Source organism: Phyllobates terribilis, unplaced genomic scaffold (genome assembly GCF_046119375.1).
Source record: "Phyllobates terribilis strain yellow unplaced genomic scaffold, ASM4611937v1 Scaffold_11__3_contigs__length_659146591, whole genome shotgun sequence".
Lineage (NCBI taxonomy): Eukaryota > Metazoa > Chordata > Amphibia > Anura > Dendrobatidae > Phyllobates > Phyllobates terribilis.
Genome location: NW_027362771.1, coordinates 417,008,518 through 417,025,188, shown reverse-complemented (window position 1 = coordinate 417,025,188; position 16,671 = coordinate 417,008,518). Strand labels below are relative to the sequence as shown.

General features: G+C 45.4%; 1 protein-coding gene across 1 annotated transcript in view; it reads left to right on the top strand.

The window, feature by feature from the left end:
* Window positions 1-12,855: 12,855 nt before the first annotated feature.
* Window positions 12,856-16,671, top strand: part of HOMER2 (homer scaffold protein 2) — a 231,560-nt gene continuing 227,744 nt past the window's right edge. Inside the window, exon 1 of the mRNA XM_073653114.1 lies at window positions 12,856-13,174. Coding sequence (XP_073509215.1) covers window positions 13,170-13,174 — 5 coding nt within the window. The 5' untranslated portion in view covers window positions 12,856-13,169. The remainder of the gene's footprint in view (window positions 13,175-16,671) is intronic.

Genomic DNA, 16,671 nt, shown 5'->3' with positions numbered 1-16,671 from the left:
TCTGGTACAGGCTAATCTTAGTTTCTTTAGTATCTGTCCAAAGAACGCTTTTCCATAACTGGGCTGGCTTCTTTAGATTTTTTTTTGCAAAGTCTAATTTGGCTCTTGTATTTTTAAGGCTGGTTAATGGTTTGCACCTTGTGGTGAACCCTCTGCATTTTCTCTCATGAAGTCTTCTTTTGTGGTAGATTTAGATACTGAAACACCTACTTCCTGGAGAGTGGTCTTTACTTGGGTGAATGTTGTGAAGGGGGTTTTCTTAATCATGGAAAGGATTCTGCGATCATCCACGACTGTTGTCTTCTGTGGAAATCCAGGTCTTTTTAAGTTCCCAAGCTCTCCAGTGCCCCTTGTTTGCAGAATGTACCTAACTATTGATTTGGCCACCCCTAACATTTTTCAGCCTAATGGCTATTTCACACGTCAGTATCTCTGGTACAAGTGGTGACAGTTTCCACACTGACACACGCAGACCCATTCAAATGAATGAGTCTGTGCACATCTCAATGTGTTTCCACACACCGTGAGTCTGTGTGCTCCACACAGAGACAATTCCGTTTTTTTTCGGGCACACGGTCCACAAAACGTACCAAAAGGATGACATCCTTGTGTAATTCATGTGGCACGTATCGGCGCCTGGGAATGTAGCTATTCCCAGGCGCCGATGCCGAACGCTGCCGTCATCATGGTTCCTTGTGCTGTGATCAGCACCAGCAGGGACCATAATGAGGGTAGTAGTAGTGTACTCTCAGTGTCCCCACCTGTAAAATTAAGAATAAAATAATAAAATCCATATACTCACCTCTCCTAGGTGTCTCCCGCTGTCATCCATGGGACCGCTGCTGCAGAGGAGCCGGAGCGAATGAGCGGCTCCAGAGCAGCAGCTCAGGAGCGGCTCATTCTCACCTTTCAGTCTTAAATGAGTGGGTGTAGTAATGAGCTCAAACACCAAGCAAAAGCACCATTTTTAATGGTCAGGGTTATTTTTTACTTCTCCATTTAAATCAGATTTCTCACTAGATTTAATAATATAAACGGCATACATTATTAACCCTTTCCAGACATAGAATTTAATAATACATCCCACAGTGGGAACTGATGTATCGAGTGGGCTCAGAAATTGAGCCCGCACCATACCCTGCAGATGCTGGCTGTGTTATACAGCCAACATCTGTCTGTAACAGCAGTCTCCAAAGCTAGCTCTGGTAGCTGCTGTTTAACTATTTAGATGCAGCTTTTAATCATAGACAGTGGCATTTACTGTATATGGACTGGCTTCTGATGCTTGTATACACTGGCTCCCGTGCCTGGCATAACATAATCGTGGGGTGCCAATGGGCTGCCATGGCAGCTGCGGGCTTGCTGAAGGCCCATTAGCATTGTTATTTTGTCTTAGGCCACAGCCCCACTCTCAGTATTTGGTCAGCATTCAGTCAGTATTTTTTCTGAGGAGTGGGAGCCAAAGCCAGGAGTGGGTGATAAATGCAGAATTGGTGACTTGTTTCTATTATACCTTTTCTCTGATTGTTCCTCACCTGGTTTTGGCTCCAACTCATGAGGAAAAATATTGACCAAATACTGATAGTGGAACTGTGGCCTTACTAGGAAGCCCAGCTTGTGGATGGGTTCCATAGGAGAACATCAAAACTATAAAACATGAATATTGCAATCACAGGTTCAACTGTCCAATGGAGACTAAAAACAAACAAAAAAAATGTAAAAAAATGTTTATAAAATAATTTATATAAAAGTTTGAATTACTCCATATTTCCAGTTGAAAAATAAAGAGATAAAAAACATATTTGGTATCGCCATGTTTTTAAGAATCCAATCTATGAAAATCTAAAATTTCAGGAAAAATAAAGTATTGACATCCGATATGAGTGTCATACACGATGAATTGTGGCCTAGTTGTAGGTCTCCTGGAGCCTCCTGATGAACCTGATGACGGAGGAGAAACGTCGCCTTTTACGGTTTACACAAAAAGTAAAATATTCCCTGCTTGGCCAAACTCTGACTGTGCAATTACGGGTAATGGATTAATGGCTCTAGCTATATGAGGATTACTCCAAGTGCCACACAAATGTAAATCTGCCCCATTTGTTACTCTGTTTTCTTGTACAGATCTCAGTAGAGATCTACTAATAATTAAGAAGTATTATGGTTCTGGAACCCATCCTCCTATTCCCCAATCCATCTTCCGGCCCTTTTATAGCTTTTTCAAAAAGCCAATGTATGGCTTTCCATGATAGATAAACATTCCCTGATGCCTAAGGGTATGTTCACAATAGGCAGTGGCCCTCTTACCTCTTGGGCCCTTGAGTGACGGCACAGGTTGCACTAATGTCTTCCCCTGCTGAAGCCTATCTGCAAGAAGATCCGGATTTGTTACAAGTAGATTTTGATGCAAATTTACTGTAGATGCAGCTGTGTCACAGATTCCATCTTTTCCATTGGAAAGGGTGAGCTCTGCATATGCGATTTCCCAAATAATTGACTTCCTGCAGGTTTTAAAATCCGCACTGCAGGTCTATTCCATGCAGAAAATTTCAGCAACGTGTAAATAAGATTATGTACTTTGATGGGACTGTATTCCGCTATGGATTAAATTATCTAGGCGGGCGTTCCAATATCAGAGAATATATGAATTTATGTCCTATGTTGAGAAATACCCTTGCACTATTTTCAGTCCACTTTTTCCAACATTAATGGTCTTTATGTAAATGAGACAGATAACATGTAACAGTGCAGGATTGACATTGTGCGGGATTATTCTTAACTCATTTTAATAGTCTCCTCTCAGTCAGCAGTGTAGATTACACACAGACACCTGACTCTTCTTAGAGTAACAGAAGCCAAGGCATCTTATTTCCAGCAGCAGACATGAGAGCCATGGTGGCCCGTCTCCGCACATTACATCACCGGCAGGCATGTCTTGGACACCACGTTAACCTCAAAACCTCTAACCCCAGTATCCGTATAAAATTGGAAAGCAGGCAGTGCTGCTGGGTCTTAGGTTCCTCCATATACATTGTTAGCCCTTCCACCAGGAATCTAATTGTAAGCGATGTGCAGCCTCATGTATTGGACTATTAATAACACTTGCATATTACTCAATTCCCCATGTCAGCATTTTACTCCTGTGGAGGTTCATGTTTAATAGCAAATCATCAAAATGAGTCCGCTGCTGTCCATTTCAGTAAGATTTTCCCCTAGGCACGGTATCTTGACGTACTGTGAACAAGTGCAATACATGCAGTTTTTTTCCTTTAGAAAGCACTATCCATGTTTGCAGTCATGACCAGTATCCCCAGGCTTTACAAAGGAAAGTACATTTCTTTCTGTAGCCCAGGGATCTCAAACTCGGCTGGGTATATGGGCCGCACATGGAAAAAATTTGAATTTGGGGGGCCGCATTCTTTGCTGGTCAAATTGACATTTTTAGTGATACCATTTTTTTTGTATACACCGTCTGAACATTTTTACTGTTTTTATTTAATTTTTTTTATAGCTTGGATCGTAATGGATGTGGCGATAATAAACTAGCACTTTTTTCTGTTTACTTTAGTTTATATATAAAACAGCATTTTTAGTGCCAAAATATTTTTCATGCTTTATTTGTTTTTTTTAAACTTTTACAATTTTGTTTCCCCCAATTGGCCACATAGAGTAATATTGTCTTACAATTAGCACCATATAGTAATTCTGGCAAACATCTTGCAGTAATGTCCCCATCCCGGTCCCCATATTGTGGCTCTGTCCCCCTTCCCGGTTTCCATATTGCGGCTATGTCCCTCATCCAGGTCCCCATATTGCGGCTATGTCCCTCATCCAGGTCCCAATATTGTGGCTATATCCCTCATCCAGGTCCCCATATTGTGGCTATGTCCCCATCCAGGTCCCCATATAGTAGATATGTCCCCATATTGTAGATATGTCCCCATCCAGGTCCCCATATTGTAGATATGTCATCATCCAGGTCCCCATATTGTAGATATGTCACCATCCAGGTCCCCATGTTGTGGCTATGTCCCTATATTGTGGCTATGTCCTCCAACCAGGTCCCCATGTTGTGGCTATGTCCCCTATTGTGCTGTTCTTCACACACATAAAAGAGAAAAAAAGATTATTCTCACCTGTCCTCTGTTCCCTCGGCGTCCTATCTACATGTGGCCCACAGGCACCACAGAGTCAGACCCCTTGACGATCCCAACCTGGTCCACTGCGCGCAGAGACAGTCTCCCAGTGCAGCATTACCAATGCCAGCCGCCGGATCAGCCAAATGGGTCTTGGAGGAAACAAAGCGCGCTCCCTGTGAGCCGCGGTTTGCACATGCGCCGGGAGTTGAGGGAAAAAAGCGGGGAGGGGGGAAATATGATAAACGTGTACATAGGTGGGGATTTGGTGGAATAATAAGCAGATGGGTGGGGATAGCTTGGTGTCCGGGGGACACCAAGCCTGGGAAAAACCAAGAAGATAAAACTACATTTCTCTGCATTCAGACCTCTACCATGGGCCATACAGGTAAGTATAGATTTACTTTTCTATACCCTGTATGCTCATAGTAGAGGTCTGATAACTCCAAAGTGGTGACAGATTCCCTTTAAAGGGGTTGTCCAGTTTTGAAAGAAAAGTCTGCACTTACTCTATGAGACTGCAGACTAATAGTGACTGCGTGCGGTGTGCACACTGTCATGATTCCCCGTTGTTGCTGGTGGAAGCAGTGCAAGCGATTTGCCGACTAGATGCTTCAGCCTCTCTCAACTCTCTTCTATTTAGAAGATGGAATAGCTGGCAAGTGATTGCAAGCGCTCACTCACACCAGCAATATTGGGGACTGTAAATGCTGCTAACAAAGGCTAGGGTCACATGACCATTCTGCTCTCATCCGAGAAAATGAGTCAGATTATGCTGATCACACTCTGTGAACTGATTTTCTTGGATGTGGAGGATAAAAAAAATGTCTCCATCTTCTCCATTCTGTCAATCAGTAAAAATCAGGCCGCACTCAGATGTCATCCAAGGGCAGTCAGATATTTTTCTTGGACCCATAGACATGAAAGGCCGAGTGTGATCTGATTTTCAGAGGCAACTTGTGCATGTTGCGACTTTTTCTGGACTTGTTCCGGGGAAAAAAATCAGACATGTGAGCGGCCCCACAGAATAACATGGGGACAAATTCTATCCATCAAAAAGACGGATAGCACCGATTTTTACGACAGTGTGCATGACCCAAAATATGATATGATCAATATAATGCTGTGTGAAGGGTCAGCTTAACAAGAGCGTATTGTTATGTATCTCTACTATGGATCTGTAATACAGCTATATAATGATTACATCAGCGTTCCACTAGATTTCTATCAGTATTGGATCCAATTTTACAACCATATTTGAAAGAATTGGTATTATTTTCTTTTAGTCAAAACTGTATCCAATACTGATAAAATATGGATGCATCAGTATTCTAATTACTCTCCATAGCCTTCAATTGCCGCTTTATCGGTAAAACCATTAAAAGAAGCACATTCTGCTTTTTTAAAAGCAGATGTGAGAAAGAAATCCATGCGATTTGTCCTATTGGTTTACATTATTACTGTACTTCAATATATAGAAAAACTAATAAAATATAGATTACAAATACGTCATCCTGAGAGAGGTCAACGTGGCCTTACAGACAACATTGGGAAAAAAAAACACCACAATACATAAATGCTCAGTTCTTCCTTAAATGTTATGTCTTAAACCACCCTAAAGAAACAGCACCAGAAAAAGAAAGAATGTGTCCTGTATACACAAGGTTTGCCCATATTATTATTTATTTTTATAGCGCCATTTATTCCATGGTGCTTTACATGTGAAAAAGGGGTATACATACAGTAGATGAAACACTTACAATAATCTTGAACAAAACGAGTCAGCGACTGGTAAAGGAGGAGAGAAGACCCTGCCCGCGAGGGCTCACAATCTACAAGGGATGGGTGAGGATACAGTAGGTGAGGGTAGAGCTGGTCGTGCAGCGGTATGGTGGAGCGTTGGTTACTGCAGGTTGTAGGCTTGTCGGAAGAGGTCGGTCTTCAGGTTACTTTTGAAGGTTTCCACGGTAGGTGAGAGTCTGATATATTTGGGTAGAGAGTTCCAGAGTAGGGGGGATGCACTGGAGAAATCTTGTATGCGATTGTGGGAAGAGGAGATAAGAGGGGAGTAGAGCAGGAGATCTTGTGAGGATCGGAGGTTGCGTGATGGTAAGTACCGGGAGACTAAGTCACAGATGTATAGATGAGTCAGGTTATGGATGGCTTTATATGCCATGGTTAGAGTTTTGAACTGGAGTCTCTGGGCAATGGGGAGCCAGTGAAGGGGTTGACAGAGAGAAGAGGCTGGGGAATAGTGGGGAGACAGTGGATTAGTTGAGCAGCAGAGTTTAGGATAGATTGGAGGGGTGTGAGAGTGTTAGAGGGGAGGCCGCAGAGCAGGAGGTTGTAGTAGTCAGGCATGATATGATGAGGATAATCGGGGAGCGCCACCAGGCTCAAGAAATTATCTATAGCCTTATGATGATTCCTCTGTATTTGAGGTCCTAGGTGGGCAGATGTGAATGATGGAGTATAATAATATTGTTACACTGATACTGCCCAAATCTGTCAGATACCTTTTGGTGATATGATGAGGGCGTGCACTAGTGGTTTTGCAGATTCTTGGTTGAGGAATGTGCGGATCTGAGAGATATTTTTGAGTTGGAGTTGGCAGGAAGTGGAAAGAGTTTGGATATGTGATTTGAAGGAGAAATTAGAGTCCAGGGTTACCCTGAGGCAGCGAACGTGTGGGACTGGGGAGAGTGAGCAGTCATTGACTTTGATGGATAGGTCAGATGTGGGGGTTGAGTGAGATGGTGAAAGATGATGAATTCAGTTTTATCCATGTTAAGTTGTAGAAATCTAGCAGACAGTAAGGATGAAATAGCAGACAGACATTGTGGGATTCTGGTTAGCAAGGAGGTGATGTCGGGTCCAGAGAGGTAGATCTGTGTGTCATCAGCATACAATTGAGACTCTATGAGCTGTCCTAGGCCAAAGGTGCAGATGGAGAAGAGCAGGGGTCCTAGAACTGAATCTTGGGGGACACCGACAGATAGGGGGCAAGATGAGGAGGTCTATATTTATGAGAACCACAGATGGCTTGTCACTAGTGATGAGTGAGCATGCTTGTTGCTTGAGATTTAAGAGCATGCTCGGGTGCTCGCTAAGTATCTTCAGCGTGCTCGGGAGTTATGTTTCAGTCAGTCTGTGCTCATGATTTGTGACTGTTTGACAGCTGTAATACATGTGAGGAATGCCTGTTTCTTAGGCATTCCTTATGTTTTAAAGCTGTCAAACAGTCGCAAATCATGAGCACAGAGTGACTGAAACATAACACCTGAGCACGCTGAAGATACTCGGCGAGCACCCGAGCATGCTTGCCGAAAGGGTTAACAGAACATACTCGCTTATCACTACTTGTTACCTATTTGTGAAAGTGAACCATCGAAAAGTTAAACTTCCATTCATAGAAATGAGTAATGAGCTGCATACACCCACAGACTCCAGCCATACTACAATTATTAGCTCAGGAATGGAAAGGTATTTGTTGCAATCCTCTGCACGGTGTGTGAAGGGAACAGGTGATGCTGCGCATGTTGTACGATAAAGACAAGTGACATATTATATAGTGTCCGCAGGAGAAAAGTGAGCCTGTGTATGAGGAATGAAGGGAGCAGGTGAAGCTGGACATATTGTGTAAAGGGGACATGGTATGGGAAGGAAACAGATTAGGTTTTGCGTCTGGAGGAGACCAGTGAAGTTGTGTACAGTGCTGCTCACCATTATTGGCAACCCTTCATTTTTTTCATAGACTGTACAATATCTTCAGAAATAAATGGAAATGTACCAAAGTTATATCCTCAGGATTTTTTAATTAATGGTCCAAAGTAATACAACAATAAAACATTGTTTTTCAAGTTCCATGTTGCAATTTCAAAGAGACAGAATAAACCGCATGTGCAGCAATAAAAGCACCCCTAATTAATACTTGGTTGCACACCCTTTGGCATTGCTGACAGCCTCCAAACGTTTCTTGTAGCCATCTACAAGCTCCTTGCACTTTTCAGCTGTAATTTTCTCCCACTCTTCCTTTGCAGTTTGTTCAAGCTCTTGAACGCTTGCAGGGTTCTTTTTCCCAATGGCAGATTTCAGCTCATCCCAAAGATTTTTGACAGAATTGTGGTCAGGACTCATTGCTGGCCATTTTAAAACAGTCCATTTTTTCTTTTTCAACCATTCCTGTGTACTTTTGGATGTGTGCTTTGGATCATTGTCTTGCTGGAGAACCCATGATCTTCAAGTTTTCTTACACTGGATAGGAAACTTCGCTCTAAAAGCGCTCTGATTTCATGATTCCAGTGAATCCAATACTGGATGCAGCAAAGCAACCCCACACCATTATGGATCTTCCACCATGCTTAACTGTTGGCAAGGTGCTTTATTCCTTATAGGCTTCATTGCGCCTTCTGTAAACAAACTGTTGCTTTGCATTGCCAAAAAGCTCTATTTTTGTTTCATCTGTCCACAGAAAATATCCCCAGAAGGATTGTGGTTTGTCAAGGTACTCTTTGGCAAAGATCTGTCGTTCCTTTTTAGGTCTTTTCTTCAGCAATGGTTTCTTCCTTTTTGCCTTCCCCATAAAGCTCTGCTTGGTTTAGTGTGCGGCATATTGTACTTGTTGAAACCATGACCCCAGACTGTTCCAGGTTGGCCTTCAGGTCTTTGGATGTTTGACGTGGTGTTTTTTCCACCATTCGCACCAACCTTCGAAGACCTCTCTTGTCAATTTTCTTCTTTCCCCTACGTCCAGGAAGGTTCTATGCTTGGCAAACTTCTTAATAACATTGTGCACTGTTGAAACTATGATGCCAAGGCCTTATACCCTTTGAAAGTCTTGTGTTTGCTAATAATAGCAGTTCTGATGTCCTCAGACAGCTCCTTTGTCTTCACCATTGTGACAAAGGAACAGGGCCTACCATGTGGCATTTAATACACTGAAGTCATCATTCACTGGCTAATTCATGTCACATGGGCACCAACAATTAATCACAGGTGAATCTCTTGTGATTTACCACAGGTGAGTCAAAATGTGTTACCATACTAAATTAATGCAAAGGGTGCCAATACCAGTGACACAGCAAGATTTAGGTTTTTCTATTTTCCCTCCCATTGTTTTTGGTTTTAAATTATTGTTTATCATTTGCTCTTTTGTATTTAACACAAGTGCTCTATACAAAAAAACTGTTTCACTTGTTTCATTTTTTTCAGGAGATATTCCACATTATGTACTTAAACTTCATAGGTGCCAATAACAATGAGCAGAACTGTACAATGTCAGGAGGGTACAGGTGAAGCTGTGTATAGTGTGGGGAGGACATATGAGGATGTGTGTGGTGGGGCAAGTGAGGATGTGTATTGTATGTGTGTGTGGGGGGGACAGGTGAGGAAGTGTATGGTTTGGGGGGACAGATGAAGCTGTGTATGGTGTGCGTTTGGGGTCAGGAGAAGATGTGTATGGTATGTGAGGGGGACAGGTGTGGGTGTGTGGGGGATGCCAGGTGAGGATGTGTATGGTATGTGGGGTGGGTCAGGTGAAGCTGCGCATAGTGTCTGGTCAGGTGAAGCTGTGTGTGCTTGGGGGTCAGATAAGGATGTGTATGGTGTGTGGAGGGGGCACAGATGAGGATGTGTATGGTGTGGGGGGGGACAGGTGAGGATGTGTATGGTGTATGGAGAGGAGTCAGGTGGGGATGTGTATGGTGTATGGAGAGGAGTCAGGTGGGGATGTGTATGGTGTGTGGAGGGGGTCAGGTGAGGATGTGTATGGTGTGTGGAGGGGGCACAGATGAGGATGTGTATGGTGTGGGGGGGGGGACAGGTGAGGATGTGTATGGTGTATGGAGAGGAGTCAGGTGGGGATGTGTATGGTGTATGGAGAGGAGTCAGGTGGGGATGTGTATGGTGTGTGGAGGGGGTCAGGTGAGGATGTGTATGGTGTGTGGAGGGGGGAAAGGTGAGGATGGGTATGATGTGTGGAGGGGGTCAGGTGAGGATGTGTATGGTGTGGGGGAACGACAGGTGAGGATGTGTATGGTGTGGGGGAACGACAGGTGAGGATGTGTATGGTGTGGGGGGGGACAGGTGAGGATGTGTATGGTGTGGGGGGGACGAAAGGTGAGGATGTGTATGGTGTGGGGGGATGAAAGGTGAGGATGTGTATGGTGTGGGGGGACGACAGGTGAGAATGTGTATCGTGGGGGGGACGACAGGTGAGGATGTGTATGGTGTGGGGGGGCGACAGGTGAGGATGTGTATCGTGGGGGGGACGACAGGTGAGGATGTGTATGGTCTGGGGGGACGACAGGTGAGGATGTGTATGGTGTGGGGGGACGACAGGTGAGGATGTGTATGGTGTGGAGGGGGGTCAGGTGAGGATGTGTATGGTGTGTGGGGACGACAGGTGAGGATGTGTATGGTGGGGGGGAGGTGAGAATGTGTACGGTGTGTGGAGGGGGGTCAGGTGAGGATGTGTGTGGAGGGGGGTCAGGTGAGGATGTGTATGGTGTGGGGGGGACAGATGAGGATGAGCACGGTGTGTGACGGGGTCACGTGAGGATGTGTATGGTGTGGGGGGGTGGCAGATGAGGATGTGCACGGTGTGTGGCGGGGATCAGGTGAGGATGAGTATGGTCTGTGGTGTGTGGTGGGAGTCAGGTGAGGATGTGTATGGTGTGGGGGGGTGGTCAGGTGAGGATGTGTATGGTAAGTGTGGGGACAAGCGAAGTTATGTATGGTGTGTAGGAGTAAGTAGGGGCACTGTACAGTGTACGGGGTGAGGATGTGTATGGGGTGTGGAGGGGGGGTCAGGTGAGGATGTGTATGGTGTGTGGGGGAGAAAGGTGAGGATGTGTATGGTGTGGGGGGACAGATGAGGATGTGCACGGTGTGTGACAGGGGTCAGGTGAGGATGTGTATGGTGTGGGGGGGGGGCAGATGAAGATGTGCACGTGTGTGACAGGAGTCAGGTAAGGATGTGTATGGTGTCGGGGCATAGATGAGGATGTGCACGGTGTGTGACGGGGGACAGGTAAGGATGTGTATGGTGTAGGGGGGACAGGTGAGGATGTGTATGGTGTGGGGGGGACAGATGAGGATGTGCACGGTGTGTGGCGGGGGTCAGGTGAGGAGGTATATGATGTGGGGGGGTGGGGTCAGGTGAGGATGTGTATGGTGTTGGGGTGACAGGTGAGGATGTGTATGGTGTGGCGGGGAGGGGTCTGGTGAGGATGTGTATGGTGTGGGGGGGACAGGTGAGGATGTGTATGGTGAGTGGGGGTGGTCAGGTGAGGATGTGTATGGTGTGGGGGAACAACAGGTGAGGATGTATATGGTGTGGGGGGGGACAGGTGAGGATGTGTATGGTGAGTGGGGGTGGTCAGGTGAGGATGTGTATGGTGTGGGGGAACAACAGGTGAGGATGTATATGGTGTGGGGGTGGACAGGTGAGGATGTGTGTGGTGTATGACGGTGGTCAGGTGAGGATGTGTATGGTGTGGCGGGGAGGGGTCTGGTGAGGATGTATATGGTGTGGGGGGGGACAGGTGAGGATGTGTATGGTGAGTGGGGGTGGTCAGGTGAGGATGTGTATGGTGTGGGGGAACAACAGGTGAGGATGTATATGGTGTGGGGGTGGACAGGTGAGGATGTGTGTGGTGTATGACGGTGGTCAGGTGAGGATGTGTATGGTGAGTGGGGGTGGTCAGGTGAGGATGTGTATGGTGTGGGGGAACAACAGGTGAGGATGTGTATGGTGTGGGGGGGGGCACAGATGAGGATGTATATGGTGTGGGGGGTGGACAGGTGAGGATGTGTATGGTGTATGACGGTGGTCAGGTGAGGATGTATATGCTGTGGGGGAACAACAGGTGAGGATGTATATGGTGTGGGGGGGGGATAGGTGAGGATGTGTATGGTGTGTGACGGGGGTCAGGTGAGGATGTGTGTGGAGGGGGGTCAGGTGAGGATGTGTATGGTGTGTGGGGGGGTCAGGTGAGGATGTGTATGGTGTCGGGGGTGTCAGGTGAGGATGTGTATGGTGTGTGGGGGGGTCAGGTGAGGATGTGTATGGTGTGTGGGGGGGTCAGGTGAGGATGTGTATGGTGTGGGGGGGTCAGGTGAGGATGTGTATGGTGTGTGGGGGGGTCAGGTGAGGATGTGTATGGTGTGGGGGGGGTCAGGTGAGGATGTGTTATGGTGGGGAACAACAGGTGAGGATGTGTATGGTGTGTGGGGGGAGTCAGGTGAGGATGTGTATGGTGTGGGGGGGGGTCAGGTGAGGATGTGTTATGGTGTGGGGGGGGTCAGGTGAGGATGTGTTATGGTGTGGGGGAACAACAGGTGAGGATGTATATGGTGTTTGAGGGGGTCAGGTGAGGATGTGTATGGTGTGGGGGGACGACAGGTGAGGATGTGTATGGTGAGGACATGTATGGTAAGTGTGGGGACAAGTGACGTTATGTATGTTGTGTAGGAGTAAGTAGGGGCTCTGTACAGTGTACAGGGTGGGTCAGGTGGACTCGTGTATGATGTGAACTATAATACTGCTATTTCTATGTGGCTGATGATAGTTTTCCATGCCAGCAGTGACGGTGACCCTTGGGCTTTGGGGATGGAGGATCACTGATGCTGGCTCCTGAGCTGCACCTACTGGGAGTGAGGCTGACACTTGCTGGCAGGCGTGGGCAGGAACACTAGTGCCGTCCCTCCTCCATGTGGGAGGCTGCCGCTGCTGCTGGAGGCAGGTGGGATCCGCTCTGAGTCCACGATCACTTCCTACACACTTCTTACGAGAGAGGACCGCTCAGTAGCCGGCGGCTTCCCCGAGCAGCGGCAGCAGGAGAAGCATGGCAGCGGGCAGCCGCCTCTAGCTCCCCGGGTACCGACGTCCGTAGCTCTGCAGCTATCATCGCTGCTGTCAGCCGGCTGGAGCCCCATGAGGACTTAAATAGCAGCTGATGCGAGAGCTCCTGATCCCCGGGAGACCACACACAGTCCGCCCGCCAGTGAGAGGCAGCTGCCCGGCACCGCACCATGGGGTGAGTGGCTCCGGAGAGCACTTTAGCTTCCTCCCATCACCGGCATGTCCCCCGCACAGCAGCTTCACCTGTGCCGCCCTGCAGCTCGGCGGATGCACAGAACTTTCCCACTCAGCTGCTGAGACCGTTATAATGATCAGCTCCATTATAACATGCTACAATTACCACTAGTCATAGCACATTGTATAATGACCAGCTCTGTTATTACACACCATTGTATAATGACCAGCTCTGTTATTACACACCATTGTATAATGACCAGCTCTGTTATTACACACCATTGTATAATGACCAGCTCTGTTATTACACACCAATGTATAATGACCAGCTCTGTTATTACACACCATTGTATAATGATCAGCTCCATTATAACATGCTACAATTACCACCAGTCATAGCACATTGTATAATGACCAGCTCTGTTATTACACACCATTGTATAATGACCAGCTCTGTTATTACACACCATTGTATAATGACCAGCTCTGTTATTACACACCATTGTATAATGACCAGCTCTGTTATTACACACCAATGTATAATGACCAGCTCTGTTATTACACACCATTGTATAATGATCAGCTCCATTATAACATGCTACAATTACCACCAGTCATAGCACATTGTATAATGACCAGCTCTGTTATTACACACCATTGTATAATGACCAGCTCTGTTATTACACACCATTGTATAATGACCAGCTCTGTTATTACACACCATTGTATAATGACCAGCTCTGTTATTACACACCATTGTATAATGACCAGCTCTGTTATTACACACCATTGTATAATGACCAGCTCTGTTATTACACACCATTGTATAATGACCAGCTCTGTTATTACACACCATTGTATAATGACCAGCTCTGTTATTACACACCATTGTATAATGACCAGCTCTGTTATTACACACCATTGTATAATGACCAGCTCTGTTATTACACACCATTGTATAATGACCAGCTCTGTTATTACACACCATTGTATAATGACCAGCTCTGTTATTACACACCATTGTATAATGACCAGCTCTGTTATTACACACCATTGTATAATGACCAGCTCTGTTATTACACACCATTGTATAATGACCAGCTCTGTTATTACACACCATTGTATAATGACCAGCTCTGTTATTACACACCATTGTATAATGACCAGCTCTGTTATTACACACCATTGTATAATGACCAGCTCTGTTATTACACACCATTGTATAATGACCAGCTGTGTTATTACACACCATTGTATAATGACCAGCTGTGTTATTACACACCATTGTATAATGACCAGCTGTGTTATTACACACCATTGTATAATGACCAGCTGTGTTATTACACACCATTGTATAATGACCAGCTCTGTTATTACACACCATTGTATAATGACCAGCTCTGTTATTACACACCATTGTATAATGACCAGCTCTACTATAACACACCATTGTATAACGACCAGCTCTACTATAACACACCATCGTATAACGACCAGCTCTGTTATTACGCACCATCGTATAACGACCAGCTCTGTTATTACGCACCATCGTATGACGGCCAGCTCTGTTATTACGCACCATCGTATGACGGCCAGCTCTGTTATTACGCACCATCGTATGACGGCCAGCTCTGTTATTACGCACCATCGTATGACGGCCAGCTCTGTTATTACGCACCATCGTATGACGGCCAGCTCTGTTATTACGCACCATCGTATGACGGCCAGCTCTGTTATTACGCACCATCGTATGACGGCCAGCTCTGTTATTACGCACCATCGTATGACGGCCAGCTCTGTTATTACGCACCATCGTATGACGGCCAGCTCTGTTATTACGCACCATCGTATGACGGCCAGCTCTGTTATTACGCACCATCGTATGACGACCTGCTCTGTTATTACGCACCATCGTATGACGGCCAGCTCTGTTATTACGTACCATCGTATGACGGCCAGCTCTGTTATTACGTACCATCGTATGACACATTTTTCTACAATGACCAGCTCTTTTATACCAAAAGATTTTGACTATATGAAAGCCATACCGTATGCGAGTTTCCGCTGCTTGTGGCAGCACTGTGTAGGAATGTACCTTATAACACTATAAATATAGAACGACCAAGTGTATTATAACTCGAGATTTTATAATGACCAGCCGCTCTACCATACAAGACATTCTACCATGAAACGCCTTCATAATTCAGCTGCTCTATCAGATGAATGTAGCTACATCATCAATATACACTACTATAATCACCTGATCCATTAATATGTCGCTATTATGTGTGCCTATTATTATACATTCATGGCCGAAAGTGTTGGCACCCTTGAAATTGTTACAGAAAATCATGTATTTGTCCCAAAGTGGACATCATTTCACACAAAACCCCCAAAATGGGCCTGACAACATTTTTGCCACCGTTCAAAAATTATGAGTAAACAACTTTTTCAAGCATGTGATGCTTATTCAAACTCACCTGTGGCAAGTAACAGGTGTGGGCAATATGAAAATCACACCTGATGAAACCTGATAAAAAAGGGAGAAGTTGACTCATCTTTGCATTGTGTGTCTGTGTCTGTCATACTAAGCATAGAGAACAGAAAGAGGAGAAGAGAACTTGAGAACCAAAATTGTTGAACAGTATCAATAATCTCCCCAGTTAAAAGTCCATCTTTAGAGATCTTGGATGTTCCTTTGCTCATGGTGCACAACATAATCAAGAAGCTTACAACCCATGGAACTGTACCCAATCTCCCTGGACGTGGACGGCAGAGAAAAATTGATGAAAGATTGCAGCGCAGGATAGTCCGGAATGTGGATAAGCCGCCCCAATTAAGTTCCAAAGAAATTCCATCTGTCCTCCGCTCTGACACTGATGCACCCTGAGCCTGAACTGTCGACATTTGAATGAAATGACATGCTTTGGCATACCCAGGAGCGCCCCACTGCTGACAGAGAGACCTAAAAAAAGCTAGACCGCAGATTGCCAAAATCCTTCTGGGAAAGTGTCTTGTGGACATATGAGACCAAGATAGAGCTTCTTGGTAATGCACATCGTTCTACTGTTTACCGAAAATGGAATGAGGCCTACAAGGAAAAGAACATAGTACCTACGGTCAAATATGGTGGAGGTTCAAAGATGTTTTGGGGTTGTTTTGCACAAAGGAAATAAACATGTTAATAGCAAAACTTGTAATTACAATAATTTTCTGGTAGAAATACTTCATTTTCTGGAACAGTTTTAAAGATGCTATTGCTTTCGGCCATGACTGTATTTGTGTGGGCACACCTGCTTAAATACTTTATTTTCATATATAGGTTTTCAACCTGTGAATAGAGCCTATGGGCCCAATTCATCAAAGCTTTTACACCAGAATACTGGCACAAAAGCTTTGAAAAGTTGCAAAATTTAGGCACCATTCCGAGTTGCACCTAAATTTTGTAACTTTTGGTGTTTTTACGCCAGTTCCTCCCTGCTTCACCAAAATGGGCAG